Source organism: Ammospiza nelsoni, chromosome 1, assembly GCF_027579445.1.
Source record: "Ammospiza nelsoni isolate bAmmNel1 chromosome 1, bAmmNel1.pri, whole genome shotgun sequence".
NCBI lineage: Eukaryota > Metazoa > Chordata > Aves > Passeriformes > Passerellidae > Ammospiza > Ammospiza nelsoni.
In genome coordinates, this window is record NC_080633.1 from 66127947 (window position 1) to 66142824 (window position 14878).

The 14878-nt window shown below is 40.6% G+C and overlaps 1 protein-coding gene across 3 annotated transcripts in view; it reads right to left on the minus strand.

Annotated features, from left to right (window-relative positions):
• The window catches only part of HIVEP1 (HIVEP zinc finger 1), a 123822-nt gene that overhangs the window by 59561 nt on the left and 49383 nt on the right, over positions 1–14878 (minus strand). Inside the window, exon 1 of one of the 3 annotated variants that reach the window (XM_059476539.1) lies at positions 13587–13656. The exons of the other annotated variants lie outside the window; for them this stretch is intronic. Coding sequence (XP_059332522.1) covers positions 13587–13656 — 70 coding nt within the window. Of the gene's footprint in view, positions 1–13586; positions 13657–14878 lie in introns of those variants that run through there. 3 annotated transcript variants of the gene reach the window in all.

Below are 14878 nucleotides of genomic sequence, written 5' to 3' on the forward strand. Positions count from 1 at the left end.
CAGACAGGTGGTGCAGAATAGCACATCTTATGAATCATAGAATGGTTTGGATTGAAAAGAGCCCTTAGAGATCATTTAATTCCAGTCCCCAAGCCACAGGCAAAGCCACTTTCCACTAAACCACTCAAAGCCCCAGCTAGCCTGGCCTTGAACATCTCCAGGGCTCAGATTTGACACAGAGGACCTGAGCCCAGCCCCACATCCCATCTGAGCCATTTCACACCTCCCCCAGAGGGAAGACTCTGCTGCTTCCAGCAGCAGTGCCCATGCAGCGCAGGAAGGGCAGCCACATGAAGCCAAGGAACGACGCAAAGATGATGCAAGCTTGGCACATTTCCCAGATGGCAGGTTCCCTTGGCACAGGACGCAGAGTTTAATCCCAAGGCACCCTGCCTGCAGCTGTGGGTACCCACCTGGGACTGGGGAGCATGCAGAAGCGCCCACGCTCCCCTGCAAGGGGGCTGTGATGCTTGCCTTTCCCTTTTGCTAGGAGGAGGAAAGGCTCTTTACAGCCTGCTAAAACAAGAACGCTGTTGTCCTAATGTGCTTTGGTTAACTGAGATGAATCCCAAGACTTCCTTTAACCAGCTCATTAAGAAAAAAATAAAGGAAAAAAACCCCTAACCCAAAACCCCAGAGTCTTGTCTGTGCAAGGAGCCCATTAGGTTAATTGGGAGGCGGTGCAGCCGGTGGGACGCTGCCTCTTGGGGAGCGCAGAGGCTCGGCAGGCCCCTGCACGTCCCCACACTGCAGGAGAGCCTCCAAGCCCGAAACCCAGCCAGCCAAGCTGGGGTCCTGACTGCACCCTGGGCATGGCAGCACTGTCCCTCTGTGCTGAAGGAGGGGACCCTGCACCCAGGGGTGCAAGGGCTGGCAGACACAGGCAGCTGAGGATGCCTTTGATGGCCCCAAGTTTCCACCACCGCCCTCCTGCCACAAAGTGAACACCTTCAAAGCTGGCAGGCAGCAGCAAGAAGGCATTGCATGAAACCCACTGGACCAGGCACTCTTCTCACTCAGATTTAAATCTACTTTTAATTAGAAACCACTTTTCTGTCCCCATACACTTCCTTTTTCCAGTTTAATGAGAAACACTCAAGATTAAAAGGAAGAGATCAGATGAGGAAAGACAGTCTTTTCATCTTTATAATTTCATACTGTGGGAACTTGACACTTTTTGGCATATGGTTTGTTTTGTGGTTTCTCCTTCCCAGTTGGAGCTTAGAGAATCACAGCACCACAGCTTAGTGAGTTGCCAAATGCTGAGCCTGATAACTGATAGCATGGATGTCCCCAGCCTACCAAAAATGCAAGGTAAAACAGATTAAATCTCAAGTTTGTCCAGTACTACTGGGTCTGAAGATTGTTTGTACAGCTCTAAGAGAGGGGGTGAAAAAGACCTCCTAAAAATGATGTAAATTCAAAACTCTTAACAACTAGTAGGGTGATGCAGCAGCAGTCATCCTATTAATAGCTATAAACTACCTTTTTAAACATCTAAAATGAGACTTTAAACAATTTAAAATGCTCCACTAGTCATCAAAACCTTGACTAATGACCTGTTTGATCAGTTTTTCAGAAAAATTTGATGCATTTTCATTTTAACGTCAGCTTTGAATGCTCATCATACTCCCTGCCATATATAATTATTTGCATTTAAAAATGAAGAACTCATGACAGATACTTTATATAACCCCGTTGAAAACAGAAAATTAAAATCTTCCTGTTATTATTCTTCATTTGAAGAAAAAAAGACGCTCGTATATTTGAAAATGCAATCAGTAATCTCCAGTTTAAATTTGTATCAGCAATGATCTGCTGTACTGTATATACAATAAAACAGCCAATGCAAAGGCTGTATATAAATTAAATATATAAAGCCTTTATCCTTGCCATCACATATATTACTCAAATATGGTAAGGGCTCCTGATGAGGTTGGCAAGGTGTATGTGCATAAATTACATTAGCACTTCACATACGAACCCAAACTCTTGTCCCTGTGTCATTTATTTGTTATTGGGGAGCTTTCAATCTTGTGTCTGTTTGTTTGTTTCCATGGTTTGAATTTTTATTATGAGGCTTCTACGCCCATTAAAAACTGAGCACAGAAGGGGATGGGGAGGAAGAGAATTTTTGGATGACGCCTTACAGAAGGATATAGCAAACAGCGAGGCACCTGTGGGGAGAGGCACAGTAGCTGCCAAGCATAAGATTTCAGAAGTGTAGGTGAAGTATCTTCAGAAATCCCTCCTGCCTGGCACCTCCTCAGCCTGCGTAAGCCAACGCACAAGGGTGGCACTTGCCAGGGCCGGCTCCTTTCCACCGGCCCCACAAAACCAGGTGATCCTGCATCCTGTGTGTGCTTCTGAGAGCACCCAGCTGAGTCGCCACAGATAATTCCTTTACACATTGTCTCCCTCCGGTACCGAATTACAAACACAAGTACTGATTGCATTTCATTTGCATAGCTCCTAATTAGCCCTCTAGCACAATAATTACCCCATCGCTATGCTGATCCTAGGGCATTGTTCTATCCCGATGCCAAATTTCAGCTGCCTACCTAGGACAGGGTGATTATTATCACTAAAATCTGCCTAATAATTACTTAACAGCCTCTAGGGTATTCACTGTTCACAAGCTTTGGCTTTCTCGGTGTTTCTTCTATACCTAACCCAGTATCACTGTTAGAAGTTAAAATATTAAAGCCACGAGTTGCTCTAGTTCACCACCTTATCCAAGCTGCAGCTAGGAAGCTAGGAGCACCTTCATACCTTCTGCTCTGAGACAGGTTCCCTCCCTTGGCAGGTTTACTGGCCTATGAACTGTTGTCCCCAAACTGGAAAAAGGAGAGGTTTTTGATTATATATATATATATATAAAATTTTTTTTTAAGTCACACACAGAAATTAAATAAATGCCAGTGAAATAACTGAAACCATTAAACAAAAAAGAAACAAACCGAACTGACAGCTTTTCTACTCACTGGAAACATAAAAAATATGTGTAGCCCAAAAGATTTTGTTCAATTCTGTATTTTCTCAGATGCAGATCCTAAACCAAAGCAAAAAACAGTGAACCAGCCACTCCCCAGAGCCAAACAGGAGAAAAAGTTTCCATGTATCTGTCTGATACTCTGAAAGCACTTGTCTCAGCTGCATGGCTGGTGAAGGAGGGTTGCTCAACAGAAAAAGGCACAAAACTGGTTCAACAGGTACAACAACACCAAGAGTTGGTGTTTCATCACCTGAGACAACAGTGTAGAGGCTTTCTGCAAGTTCTCTGAGGGGTCAAACTTCTCTGTTATATCTTCTTCTATTTCTGGACTTCCTCAAACACTATTAAGTTTACAAGGCAGACATCAGGTAAGTAGATTCATTCAGCACAAGTAACCTACAGCATCAAGAACTCTGTTTAAGCAGAGATGAGTTTTCTTAAGATTAGCAGATAACCTTAAAAATTATTGCTTTACCAAGATTCTAAAGTGTCTACAGAAATGGTTTACAATATGAGATCTTTAGTAGGACTTTGGATACTGAAGTTGTTACAAATACCTGATACTAAGATGGATAATAAATAGTTCTGCTGGCTAAGGAAAAAGGCAGTTTTTGAGGACTAACAAGAAACCAAAACAAATTGAAAGCGCACAAGATAAGTCAGGTGTCCAGCCCAACATCTTGCCTCCAACAAAAGTTGACAGCATAAGCTGAGGGAAAAGCAGAAGATTAAGTTGCAGATTCTGAAACCAGGCAGCTCTGAAGTGAGTCCCAGGAGCTGTTCTTGAACTTCACGGGTCCCACAGATTATTCCTACATTAGTTTCTACAAGTATCATTTGAATCCAGGGGAGCTTTTCATACTGAATCTATGTAAGCTTTTCACATCTTTCTTCAAACTCCAAAGGGCTTCATCTACTTGATTCATTCCTTACACAAAAACTGTTCAACATACTTATGACCTTTGGCAGCTTTTGCAGTGCTATTTTATCCTCTTTGGAGGTGGAAGTGAAGAGGGGAAAGACAATTAGAAGAAAGACATCAGAATCGATCCCACTGTTAGAGATGAAGGCACACCACAGATGCTATCATGACAGATATGTTTTCCTGTAGATATTCCTAATGCTTTATTTGCTTCTTGACAGCTAGTGAGTATACACTTGACTTTGCCACACAAATACATGACCCCAAGATCTTATGCCCAAGTGTTAACATGCAACTCCATTTAAATGAAGAGTTTAAATAATTTTCCGTGGACATCACTTCACATTTATCTGCCCTGAATTTCATTTGTCATTTTTGCAATTTGGTTGCACAGCAACCTAATGTAATTTTGAAATTCTTTGCAATTTCATTTGCATCTTCATCTTCACCTCCCTTGATAACTTCCATCAAATCAGCAACACTGTCACTTCACTATTCCTGCTCTTTTGCTGGATCACTCAAGCAAATGGGAATCGACAGTAGCACATTTCTATTAACTGTAAAACAGAAAGCAATGTTTGTCTGCTAAGGAGCAGGTATTGACTGCAAAATGTGTAAATATCAGCCTCTCAGTAAATTTACACACAAGGGAGTTTTCTGCTGGGGTATGTTGGGGGAGTTCACTTGGTACTGGATCTTCTTTAAAACTTTGCACTTATTTCCAACCGCCTTTATTTCCAACTGTCTTTAAAATCCAGCCAGCCCAAACACTGTCATCCCTTCACCATGTATAGCCCAAGGTACAAAGCACCTCTGGGTCTCTACCTCCAGCCACCCTGCCCACTCCTTCCTCACCAGCTCCTGCCTGTGCTGGAGCATCTTCACATGGTACTGCAACAACTGGAGTGACTCTGACACACAGCTTGGGCCTTTGCCGCACCAAAGGGCAGCTGCCTTCTTATGCTATGCCGTAAATCCCCTTCCAACAGGGCTGCTAAATCACACCTTCGAATTCAAAATCACTCTTTTAGCATGACTGAACATTAAACTCAAAGTTTTTCATTAACTTGACTAAGGTATCTCATTTTTTTGCTTACCTGTTTATCCAAGAACTTAGTAAGTCTTAAATGTCAGTCTAACATATGAACTGTCATACTGTCATCAGTGAGTCTTAGTGCTCACTGAAAAAACCAAAAAAACCTAAAAATCCACAATTCACTTGCTATACTAGACCTTGCTCTACAGACTCTGTAAGCTTATTTTTCCATAGTAATTTTCTATTTTTGCCCTGAATTTCACATGCCAAATAAAATGTTACTAGCTACTGCTTTAAAGTGAAAAAACAACATCAGAAACTGGATTCATAAAATGAAAAACACCTTTGAAAAGATAGTCAATACAAGCTGATGTAGAACTAGGTGTACCTGAAACACAAAACTTTAGCAAAGGCACGAAGATATGACATTTTTTATGTTAACAGTGTGCTGCAGCCACAAACAGGGGCTTAGCCACTTTAAGAGTCTTACAAACCAAACAACCCTAGGGAGTTCATGTTCTTTTCTCTGGGCAAATTATAAATTGGTGGTAATAAATATACATATGAAGCCAATACCTCATTTCAGTGACTGATTTTACTGTTTCCCTCTATCTGCTCCCATCCTCCTTCAAGACCTGAGTCAAAAACTAGGTCTAAAGTATCCCAGTGAGCACTTGGGTCTTTTCCCACCCAAGCTGTCTTCCTGACAAAGATGGCAGGAGTGAGGATAAAGCATCTCTCCAGAAACTGATCATGCGCTACCTGGGTTTAGGCAGACCCTAAGCAGAGCAAGTTAGCTGTGTGGTGATTACCCTACATCACCCAAATTTTCCCAGACATACCCCAAGGAATGACTTGGGGAAGGAGGGGACCAATCAGCAGGCTTTCAGTGAGGAAATCAGGCGTGCCAGGGAGATGTTTGGTACTGAAAGGACAGCTCACATCATTAGGAAGGGATAATTTCTGGTCACAACCACACAGCAGCCTGCTGAAGCTGTGCTTGGCTTTAAGCACCAAGCTGCTACCCTACAAACCACATGAGCCATTTTCAAGCTCCCCTCTGCTTCTCTTCTCAAAGAGATTTCTGCTTGGAGCAAGATTGTGCTGGTCCCAAAGTACTTGTTAAAACCTGTCTCCAGCACAGCCAGCTCTGTCTCTCCTCCTCCATGCCTGCTCCAGCTGGAACCAGGAGCCAAGAGGGGAGGCTGGCCCCAGGGCTACCACTGCTGCAGCCTCCCTGCTCCTGGTCCCACCCACAGGCACCCTGCCCAGCCTGGCTCACCCATATGGACAGCAGTGCCCTTGTCCCTGACCACTGCAAGAAGTCAAAAGTGCTCAGATCATACAAATCCAGTAAAAGGGAATGGAGACAACTGAATTTATACAGAAAGGGAACAGAACAGTGAAATCTTTAATCAATCTGCCAAAGCAGAGTCTCAACCAAAATGATTTTTCTTTCTCTCTCTTCAAGGAGGGCTAAGAGTTTTTAAAATATTTGCCCTAGCTGGGCATGAATCAGCATGAAATCTGAAAAAAAGAAAATCCTGAAATGCTGTTTTTCTCGTCCCCCAAGAAAGATAATACATTCCCTCCCAGGAAATAAAAGAAAGGAGGCTGAAGTATCTGGCATTCCTTTTTTGATAATCTCCATGATACCCTTGGATAAGAAATCAGGTCTTGAAAAAAAATATCCTGGAATACTGACACTGTAAATTTAACTAATTGAACTTTCATGCAAAAAACCCTGATTATTATAAGTAGCTGAGAAGGTTTTGCTCAGTAAATAAATAACAGAAAACAAATATGGCAGTGCAGATAGTTACGTGTATTATTAATATGCTATGAAGGGTGTTGAAAGATGAAGAAACAATTTTATAGATGAATTCACCTCATCCCACAAGAAGTACAGTTCCTATTGCTATGGAACAGCAAGCTACTATGAATTATTGAAAAAAAACCCCAACAAGTAAAATCTACGCCGATTGAAAACCCAGCCCTCTTCCCCTCTTTTTCTAGGCTTGGTGGTGAAATTTTCTTTCTGTACTTGCAAGCTTAGGAAGACAATTAATGAGCTACTTAAACACCTACAAAATGATGGCACTCAGCAATGTGAACATCACCCAAGTGTTTTTTCTCTGTTTTATTTAGAATTCACGCTCAATTTTGTGCTGTCTGATTGAAGATGAGGGGGCGGTGAGGAACGTGGGGGAGAAAGCCACAGCAAGCTGCTGCACACACCGTCCTGATCCTGCATTTGGAAGTGAACAATTCAACCTGGAGGGAGCTTACTTCAACAACCATGTGCCAAAGTGAATATCCAAGGATTTCAAGTCCTCAAATAAATATTTTTTTTGGCCTTTAACACAATGATTTTAGATTAGTCAACCCTGTGCCACAACAAAGTAGAAAGAATTACATCCAACTTTATTAACTAATTTACAGTAACATTTTTTTTGTTTTGTTGGAACAATAACTTCTGGAAAATTTGGTGTGTGGGAGAAGAGATTATCAGAATGTGACACTTGACTAAAACAATGAAAACAAAAACCCAGTAGAATGTCCTGAAACTGCTTTTTGGTTTTGTTTTTATTAAGTTTGTTCGGACATTTTCTCGGTAGCACTAAAATTAATGATTCAAGAAACAGCCCCAAATTTCCTGAAATATTCATATTTTAAAGGGCATGTCCTCCCTACCCCTATATATACTCTAATCTATTTATTTCAGTTTTAGATGTTGAACCTATTTACAGAAGTTATTTTCTCTTTTTTTTTTCCAACAGCTCAGCTAAAATAAATTCCTGCTTGAAGTTTCCATGTTTCCTGGCAGAGAAAGGCTAACTGAGACAAAAATTGTGCATGGTTAATAGGAAGAAAAGAAACATTGGAAACTTCACTTGCATAAGGAAGGGAAGGAGGACAGAGAATAAAGCCAACTGGATGACCTCTCTTGCTCTCTGATTTCTCCTCTCTGAGAAGGTTCACAGTGACTGGTAAACCACAGAGTCTCCTGGGCCTGAGCACCTGGAGTTGTGTTGAGGGAAAAGGCTTGGCCAACTTCTCACTAAAGCTTACATCTTGAGCATTTCAACCAAGCTAAGAAATCATAGTGATGGCCTGCCAAGGAACAAATGTTGCTTTCCTAAGACTTACTCTTCTCCACTTATAATCTTCTCCAAATTCACTTTGTTTGTTGTTAAAAATCATCATACAGAACTGCTGGAATGACTGGATTTTCTGGCACAGAAGAAACAGGAGAAAGGCTGGGCTCCGTGCTCCTCAGCCTCTCTCAGGTTTTGTCTCTTGCCAACCCCTCCTCAGCAAAGAATCACAGAGCAAGACCAAGTTCCTCCCATCTACTGCCACCAGATTCACCTGGTGCTGATATTTAGGGCTGTGAGTCATGGGCATCCTCCAAATGCACAGATGTGTTATTGCCCATGTGAACTACAGTAGGTTAAAGGCTTCTGATGCCTCTGACTTAAAGGGAGACCTCATTTTCCTCTCTTTCTTTATGGTTCTCAAAAATAGAAATAGTTTGCTCCATGTGGAGACTGATGAAAGAAGGAAAGGACATAGGAGAACAAAGGCAGCATAAAAGCACAGTGACAAGAAGAAAAATATTATTAAATACAATACAAGGCATATAAAAAGAGGCTACACTGTAGAAATGATGCACTGAAATGATTTCCTTCTTTCGCTTCCTTTTTCCTGAGAAAATGGTAGATCAGTTCATATTTTGAGGAATCTACTTAGGAGAAATCACAGCAACTACGAAAATACTAAACACATGATTTCCCATTTTCTTTCCCTTTTTAACAAAACACTGAACAATATTTTATCAGTGATTAAATTTCATTAAAATAAATACTCTTACAGCAGATGACCTGATATGACTGCTTTCATATCTTGGGCAGTCTTTCTGTACAGCTTCTACAATTCATAAATACAAACTGAATAATCTTGGGTTAATCCTGAGACAAGACTAACCAATTTCTTATAGATTGTCAAGTATTTGGCTTTTGGTTTCATGTTGTAGAATAAGTTTTAAGCACAGAATACTTTCAGAGAAACAAATAAAAGAATAAATCAACCAACCACACCCAAAAGTCAACAACACACCCCACATCCTTTCTGTTCGTATCAAGTTTATGGTTTAGGTGTTTAAATACTTCAGTTTTCATTTAATCATTTTAGTAATCACTCTCCAGCCATATTAAACTGAGACAGTTTTATTTTTAAGAACTTCCAAAAATTATGCTTTATTCAAATTGAATACTCAACCACTATTCATTAACAACTCAAGCCAAGATTCAGTAACAGAATCCAACCTTAATTACCAATTATCAACTAGATAAAATTTTCACACCCCTAGTAGATGATCTTTAAGATTTTGGTGGCTCTAATTTCATTACCTCACATGCTACAGTAAACAAAAGATTTGGAAACTATCACTCCAAATTTAGCACAAAAGCAAGGACAAACCCAGTGGCAATCATTAAATACCCCTTGAAAAATTAGGATTCAAATATGGAAAAACAGACAGAGTTTTAAAATTACTACCAGGATATAGTTCTGAGCATGCAGATAGTTTAATTTCCTGGTTTAACTCCTGGTTGAACTACAGGCTGTCATATGGTACCTTGCGAGTCACCTCCTTACAGGACAGCTGGAGGAATGCAACCCAACCAGCACATTAGCAGCCTAAACTTTGGACTATGGGAAAGTGTTTGTACCTGGAATGCTGTGTTACAACAAGAATGCTAAGGTAAAAAGCCACAGTCAAAGCACTGAAATACATAAAGAGAGAAATAGGTCAAATCCCTGTACCTTTTTAAACTACTCATAACATTCAATTTATGACCTTTTGGTCTGTGGCGCTGAAGAACTGACCTGCAAGTCTTGATGACTCTCTGAAAATAACCACATAGCACATAAAGTTCATTCCTGAGCACTTTGCTGGTTTATTTTTTTAATTCTTTGTAGGAAGGGTCAGTCTTCTCAATAAAATATTAGGCTGCTTCAGGAGAAATACAGACAATACAACTATATCAGAAATAAAAAAAGTTCAAAGAGCAATACAAATACTTACAAGCCTGCAGATGACTCCCAGTGAGAAGAGTCTGAAAGTTTACAGCAGCTTAATTTACAGAGAGGTGAGGAATATTTGAAATAAGGGTATATTAAACAATCAACGATACAGGGAAGGTCAAACTGAGCATTAGTGGAATAGAAGACCAAAGTGAAGCTTTGTAACTTTCACTTCTTATGTCAAGTTGTAGGTCTTACAAGTTGAACTTCTCACCAATTTATCTCAGCTCCCATTTCCTCCCTGCTTTCAAGCAGACATTTAACATGCATGTGTTTGAGATTTAGCTTTCCCATTGCAAATGAATTCATTGATCAATGCTGTTTGAGAAACACTTTAAAGCACAATGAGATATGAGCTCCCAGGCTTTTATCCTGGAATACTGAAGCTGTGTACTGGGGAATCTCAGCACTTTCTTTACTAAGAAGAAGACATCCTAGGTAAGGACAAACAGATAACACTCTCAGTAAAGATCAAATGTGACTTTCAGAACACCACCCAGCTACTAACTGCACTGCCTAAAGATTAAAAAATCCACAAAACAAAATACCATGGTCCACAGCCAGTTGTTGCAAAATTGCCCACTGAACACCTTGCTATTCTCTCTTAGAAACACTTTACAGGAGTCACTTTGAGACAGGACCCCGACAAATCACACTGAATTTCTTTTAAAGAACTGAGGAAAGAGTTAAAAATAATTCTGGTTGCTTTAGAAACTGACATCCTTTGTTTTGCTTGAGATGAAATACCATTACATGCATGCAATACTCTTTAAACTTGCCACTGTTCCAACAATAACTAAAGCTATTCTAAGAAACTACCACCCAAAAGGAGATCACCACAAAGTACAGTAAGTTTGCTGCTGCAAAGCTAGACTATACTTGTAACATTACCAAAAATGCTCAGCCAAGCCTAGCTGGGAGTGACCTCAGTGTAACCACCAAAACATGACAGTGACTGCTGCTCACCAACTCCATCAAAACCACAACAGCAAGAGGAGGTTTCTATTTTCAACAACAGCTTGCAGCAAAAGGTATTTTCAGCAAACTTGATGCTCAACCCAATAACTAACTTCTTGTGTAGAAACTAACATTTCTACACAAGAAAACTAAAATACTGCTAAAATTTAATGATCAAGGTAAACCCATGTGGTTTTACCATGCATTTTTATGGCTGCATCTCACCCAAATTGCAAACTTGTAGACTGACGAATTCACATTCTCTTGTTTGCTGATACAAACACTTCAGCTGTAGTGAGAAGCACACCACATCACTGACACTTCAGTATTTCTTTTAAACAATACAGACTTTTAAACTTGTAAGCTGTTTCAAGTTGGCACTACTTTATTTCAAACCATCTCAATTAATATAATTCAAGCATGGAAAGGAATTTTTGTTTTGCAATACTTTAGCTTTCACAAACCCATTCCCAGGCCCATCCATGCGGAGTCACCTCCCACGCTCTCCCCTCCACCTGACAGCCACCCATGGCACACAAGAACACAAACTGCCTGTTTTGACATCTGTCCTTCCCAAAATGAACCTCAAAGGACCACTTTGAACCAGCCCAGAGAAAACACTTAAAACAATGTTTTGAAACATACTGATGTTCCAGTAATAGCTATGCTTATACAGTTTACAGTGCTGCATGTGACAATATATATGACATGACTTCTAAGTCTTGATCTGTCTTAACAATTTAGAGATTGTTCTGACTAAAATTAAAAACACTGATAGGCAAAACGAAGCTCAATATTTTGCAAACTAAGCTGCCATGTCTCCCTCTACATATGCCTATGAATGTACACATTTTAAGAATGCATAATTAACTGTAAGAAAATAGTTCTCAGAAACCAGAAAGCTAAAGTATTTATATCAAAAGCTGAATCTTTCTCACTCTATCTGCACAAATAAACCCACTGAAGCTGCCAGCTTTGTCAAAGTGAGCAAGATTAGGTTCTAAACATAAATCAATTTAAGCAGTCAGAAATCTACAAGAAGTTCTAAAATTGCTTTCAAATTCCTTGCATACTCTTACAAAATAAAAGTCATTGATATGTCTCTGGAAACAAAGTTTCCAGTCTCTGGAAACAAAGTTAAGTATTTTCTAAGACAGCATTGCAATCACATTTCTATTAGGGACATTTAAAAACTGATTACAATGCTGGTATTTCTACATAGCATTTTTAGGATGGTTTGTTGATGGGGAGGGGGGAGGTAGTGGTGGTGAAAGAGGACACTGATCTTACAACTACAATGTCATTTAAAATCCCAAGTATGCATCCACACTGGTCAGTCAGATTTGCACTGCTCTGATTTGGTTTAATTTTGTTGGAGTTGGTTTTTTGGTTTTGTTTGGGGTTTTTTTCTGGTTGCTCTTTTTTGCTTCCAAATTTTGCTCTATATTTATAGGCATAGAAGTCAGTAAAGTGACTTGATTTGTGAGAGGCACTACAATCAGATAGATCTAAGATAAAAATAAAACTCATTATCTTTAAGGTTGCTCTCAAAAGTCAGCTATCACACTGGCATCACAAGAAATTAATTCATCAGTATATTTTTGACAAGCACAGTTTTTTCCTCTGAAAGGTCATTTTTCTAAATTAAGCTAAGTATTAAATATCTTTGCTGTTCTGTCACACATCTCAAACCTAACTCCTGAAATGTTTTCACAGTAAAATCAAATTACATTTGAAATAAACATCTGAAATAAAGTTTCACATGCATTTAAATTTGACATTTGTACCGTAAGCAATGTAAGCAAACACTAAGGCCTGTTTGAACGTTTTATAAACTACTTTAATGGAAAATGTGCTTACTTGGTAAATACAGTATAGCCTAGTTTCGCCCAGAAAGCACACTTGTTTTACAACTCCCCTAAATGCACACTGTTAAGCATGAGAAGCAGATCTGGAAATCAGTGCTGTTCATATCACAGTCTGCTAGCGAAGGATTAGGACCATATTTACTGAGCATGTGCCAGAATCATAAAATAGTTTGGGTTGGAAGGGACCTTCAGAGGTCCTCTAAAGCAATCCCCTGCAATGAGCAGGGACATCTTAACAAGACCATCTTGCTCAGAGCCCCATCCAACCTGGCCTTGACTGTTTCCAGAGATGGGGCACCTAACACCTCTCTGGGTAACCTGTTCCAATGTCTCACCACCCTCACAGTAGAGAATTTCCTCTTTATATCTGATATAAATCCACCCTCTTTCAGTTTAAAGTCATTACCCCTTGTCCTATCACTATAAAGTCTCTCCCCATCTGTGTGAGCTTTCCTTACTGAACTAGGGAACCCAGACTGATATCCTGACGCTGCGCCCTGCTGCATGCCACCTTTACATCCCCCCGTATCTTTCCCTTCTCTCTTCAAACAGCTCTGGAATGGAATCCACCAGAGCTGCTGTCCAGGACTTTGCTTCTGACTCCTACCCTGCCTCCAGAAGGTGCTTTGCTGGGCTCTTCCAACCAGCAGGGACGAAGCCTTGGGACGAGCTATGGAAAATACCCACCTCTCCCCTTCCGCGTTAGGAAAGGAAACCTACCCGCAACACCGACAAGAAAAAGCAGCTCCGCAGGATAAAAAACAGGAATCCTCTGGTGCCAAGCACACATGCCAAAGACAACTTCTCTTTGTGAATAAACACAGCACAAAGAACAAAGGTTCTCCTCCCCTTTTGCACCTACTGGAGGTTCCTCTGCGATGAGTGGGTTTTCTGCAGCGCCTGCCTTCCTGGCAGGCGAGGGTTACAGAGTGTCTTCACTTATGTAAGTGCGTTTCTTGAGTACACAATTACCCAACACACCCAAGGCACTCCAAGGCTTTTTTTTTTTTCTTTTTTTTTTTTTCCCCTTTTTTAAAGAAAAATCAGTTCCTTTCCAGCTGGAACATTTTTGCTTTTTTCAAACCTAGGTCTGTAAGCAAAGCCATAGGAGCGCTCTGAATGTGGTGCACAGAGACCCTCACTATCCCAGTAAAAGAGACATTAATTTCTTGGCAGCACAACTCTCTGCCTGTGTACTGAAACGTAGGCTGAGCTCCAGACTTGCAAGAGACCTCGACATTCACAAGAACCTCCTCCATTTTCACCTGTGCACCTATTTTCCTCCTACAGAAGGTCATCAAGTATCTGCTGAACATTCCTTCCAAAGCCACAGAAGACACCTACGCCAGCAAGCCCCATCACCAGGAACAAACACCCCTTCTGCCATCTCACAGCAGAAAATACTTGACTGTGTTCTTCCTAAATTAAACACTTCAACTCATTTTGAAAGAGTAGGATATGAAAAAACAAGAGAGTATTTGCCCAGGAAAAGGCAGTGGGGCCTTCTGTGGGGAGATACCTACAATTGTTCAGCTGCAATAACCTAACTCTGCATTTGAAAGGCCATCAGTGAAATCAAATACAGACCTGTCAGGCAGCACTGAATAGACCACAAGAGCCTTATTACCAGGATTCGTACCTACCACAGTTTTCTTAAAATACCTTCTGCCTCCTGAACAAGTCTTCAGCTAAAGGCCATTCAAAAACTGTGGAAAGCTTCCCTTTGGGCACACATTCAGGAAAAGACACAGCAGGAACATTCTGTGTAGGTACCAGTCACATCCATCATCACTAGGTCTGTGCCAGGCAGAGTGCGACAGAAATCTCTGATCACATGTTGGTAGAAATAGGCCTTTTTAACTGACATCCTGAATAGCTGAAAGCATGAAGGAATCCAAATAATTCCAATGCTGATGTAAGATTTAAATCACACTCGTGGGTTTTTATTCGCACAGGTCTGAAGGAGACATGAGGCAATCACTGGTGTTCATATCACAGTCTGCTAGTGAAAG